Here is a 3598-nt window from a genome sequence, read left to right as displayed (position 1 = left end):
TCCCAGAATTCCTGAGCCAGCCATGCTGAGGGGAAAGGGAGAGGTTTCCAAGCTGAGCCATGCTGGCTCAGGAATTCTGGGAGTTGAAGTCCATGAGTCATAAAAGAGCCAAGGTTGCCTACCCCTGGACTAGTCAAACCCAAGTCCTGCAGCCATTCTTCATATGTTTTAGTCTCCAGGCCTTGGATCATCTTAGTTGCTCTTCACTCAACTTTTTCCAAAGTGTCAACATCTTTTTTGTGATATGGTGTGACTGCATTTTACAATAATTTTGCCGAAAACTGGCAGTTACTTCTGGTTTTCGGCAAAACGGTGCCCACAGTGAATCATTGATTCAGTTTACGACTACTGCACTCACTTAAGAACCATGCTACTTAAAAACCACAGATTCACTTAACGATCACCAAACCCAGGATCCATTATGGTCATAACTCAAGGACTCCCTGCAACACTGGACCTTCACCAAGTCATTCTTAATCACCCTATTTTTGTGTTCTCATAGGCCTCATCACCATAAACGACTGGGCAAAAGCCATGGAGTCGGTCCTCCAGCTAGGACTGCCATGGAGGATGCTGAGACCACATCTGATACTGCAACTGACCAATGGAAAAGTGGACTACAGGACGTGGCTTAAAGACATTGTGACAGAAGAGAAATCTGCAACCCAAGAGGTATTGCAGTAGAGCAGGGGTGTGAAACTCGCAACATCACGTGATGTGTCGCGATGTATCGCGACTTTTTTTGCCATTGTCGGCAATGGGATGGGTGCGGTTTTGCTATGATGCATCCGGCCCGCAGGCCGGCAGTTTGACACCCCTGCAGTAGAGTGTCTGTGGGAATGAAGAAAACCAGCATCATGCCAATAGTCACGTTCTCCTTCTACACTTAGGCAACAAAAAACAAACGTACAGGTACAGATTTGGTGAAATTTAACTCAATAGCAGTAACTGTAAGAGGAATCTTGGTGTCCTAGTGGACACTTAAATATGAGCCAACCGTGTGCAGCAGCAGCCAAAAAAGCCAATACAATCCCTGGCTGCATTGACAGAGGGATAGAATCAAGATCACATGAAATATGAGTACTGCTTTATAAAGTCTTAATAAGGCCACACTTGGAGAACTGCATCCAGTTTTGGTCACAATATAAAAAGATGTTGAGACTCTAGAAAGACACAGAGAAGAGCAACAAAGATGATTAGGGAGTGGATAAAACATGAAGAACAGTTGCCAGAATTGGGTATATCTAGTTTAATGAAGAGAAGGACGAGGGGGTGACATGATAGTGTTCCAATATTTGAGTGGCTGCCACAAAGAAGGGGGGGGGGTGTCAACCTATTTCCAAAGCAAGACAAGAAACAATGGCTAGAAACTAAAAAGGAGAGATCCTATCCAGAACGAAGGAGAAATTTCCTGACCGGGAGAACAATTATCAGTGAAACATCTTGTCTTCAAAAGTTGTGGATGCTCCATCACTGGAGGCTTTTAAGAAGAGACTGGACAGCCATTTGTCTGAAATGGCATAGGGTCTCCTGCTTGAGCAGGAGGTTGGACTAGATGACCTCCAAGGTCCTTCCCAGCTCTATTCTATTCTATTCTATTCTATTCCATAACTTCTATTCTGTTCTATTCTATTCTGTTTTGTTCCGTTCCTTCCATTCCATAAATTCTATTCTATTCCATAACTTCTATTGTTCTATTCTATTGTTTTGTTCCATTCCTTCCATAAATTCTATTCTATTCTATTCCATTCCATAACTTCTATTGTTCTATTCTATTGTTTTGTTCCGTTCCTTCCATTCCATAAATTCTATTCTATTCCATAACTTCTATTGTTCTATTCTATTCTATATTCTATTCTATTCTATTCCATAACTTCTATTCTGTTCTATTCTATTGATTTGTTCCGTTCCTTCCATTCCATAACTTCTATTCTATTCTATTCTATTCTATTCTATTCTATTCTATTCCATAACTTCTATTCTGTTCTATTCTATTTTGTTCTGTTCCTTCCATTCCATAAATTCTATTCTATTCCATAACTTCTATTCTGTTCTATTCTATTGTTTTGTTCTGTTCCTTCCATTTCATAAATTCTATTCTATTCTATTCTATTCCAACTCTGTTATTGTTATTCCTTCTTTTCCTCTTCCTGAAATGTCTCGCCAGTTATGGAATTTGGTGACAATATGGCAACCAGTGAGGCTGAAGAAAGAGCCATCATTCCATAGATGTAAACAAGACACAAATACGTTTTCAATATATTTTTACCCTACGCTAAGCATATCTGACTAATTCTACCCATATTTCGAAAACCGATTAAGGGATTTCTGCGTGAACGGTGGTCTCGTTTCTTTCAGCGCCTTCAGTCGAGTTTGCTGGAAAGCATTTACCGAAACCTGTCCAATCTGGAGACTATCTTCAGCCTCATCGACACTGATTGTTCAGGTAAAACACCTTTTATTATCTGCTGGTTTCCTTTTTTAATAGCCAAAATGATTATTCATGTACAAAGGGCAAAGCTTAGTGTTAGGGTCTTATATCCGTGTGGAAGGTACAGTAGCATTAATGTCATTCCAGCATTTTATAATAAACCAGCAGAGGCAAGAATGATGCTGTTGCTGGTTTTATAAAGAACTAAATAACCAAGTGGTTGCTTAGGTCATTGATTCAGAGATATTTCTTTACCTACAGTAGTGGCCAAAATTGTGGAAACCTTTTGGGAAAAGTGTACAGTAGAAATGCCACCTTTGGTTAAGTTTCCACCCATTTTTTTCTTCTAATTGCTTTATAATTGTAGCCTTGTTCACTTAATACTATTTTACATCGCTTTCTAGGCAACCAGTCAACTCTTTGCACCGTGACTTCAATTTTATTACGTTTTACAAGCTCACTAAATGAAAGAACACAAAAAAACCCCAACCAATTTGATAGCGATCACGTAACACACTGACCAATGTCCTCCTCTCCGCTTCAATATATGACATCAATCACTGAACCCTACTGTGATCTGATTGGCTCATTGCTAAAACAAGATGACACCCGATTGGCTCTCTAAACACTCACGCTCATTGGCTACAATGGTACTACTCCAAAAAGAGTGGTGTTATTAGCCATCAAACCTCAAAAAAATACGCTTTCCCCAAAAGGTTTCCACAATTTTGGCCACTACTGTATATTGAACTCTGTAAACCGCTTAGAGCAGTGCTTCTCAACCTTGACAATTTTAAGGCGGGTGGACTTCAACTCCCAGAATTCCACAGCCAGCATTGCTGGCTGTGGAATTCTGGGAGTTGAAGTCCACCTGCCTTAAAATTGTCAAGGTTGAGAAACACTGGCTTAGAGTGTATAGCAGTGTGAAGTCCTTGGGAAAGCAGTATAAAGCAATATATAAGTCTAAGTCAGTGGTTCTCAACCTTTTTAATGCCGCGACCCCAACCGGTCGTAAGTCGAGGACTAAACCGGTCGTAAGTCGAGGACTAAACCAGTCGTAAGTCGAGGACTACCCAACCGGTCGTAAGTCGAGGACTTTCCCTGCCCGGGAGCGCCGCGCATGCGTGGTTCCGCCCCCTGCGCCGGCCGAGGCGTAGCTGGCAAGCG

The 3598-nt window shown here is 41.3% G+C and overlaps 1 protein-coding gene across 1 annotated transcript in view; it reads left to right on the top strand.

Annotated features, from left to right (window-relative positions):
• LOC107291166 (serine/threonine-protein phosphatase with EF-hands 2-like) overlaps nt 1-3598 on the top strand; it is a gene marked incomplete at its 3' end in the record, with an annotated part of 30523 nt that overhangs the window by 19722 nt on the left and 7203 nt on the right. Inside the window, exons 13-14 of the mRNA XM_015820136.1 lie at nt 503-672; nt 2359-2446. Coding sequence (XP_015675622.1) covers nt 503-672; nt 2359-2446 — 258 coding nt within the window. The remainder of the gene's footprint in view (nt 1-502; nt 673-2358; nt 2447-3598) is intronic.

This window comes from Protobothrops mucrosquamatus, unplaced genomic scaffold (genome assembly GCF_001527695.2).
Source record: "Protobothrops mucrosquamatus isolate PMUCROS unplaced genomic scaffold, P.Mucros_1.0 scaffold_153, whole genome shotgun sequence".
NCBI classification, from domain to species: domain Eukaryota; kingdom Metazoa; phylum Chordata; class Lepidosauria; order Squamata; family Viperidae; genus Protobothrops; species Protobothrops mucrosquamatus.
Note: the sequence above shows the minus strand (reverse complement) of the source record. Positions and strands in the feature narration are given on the sequence as shown.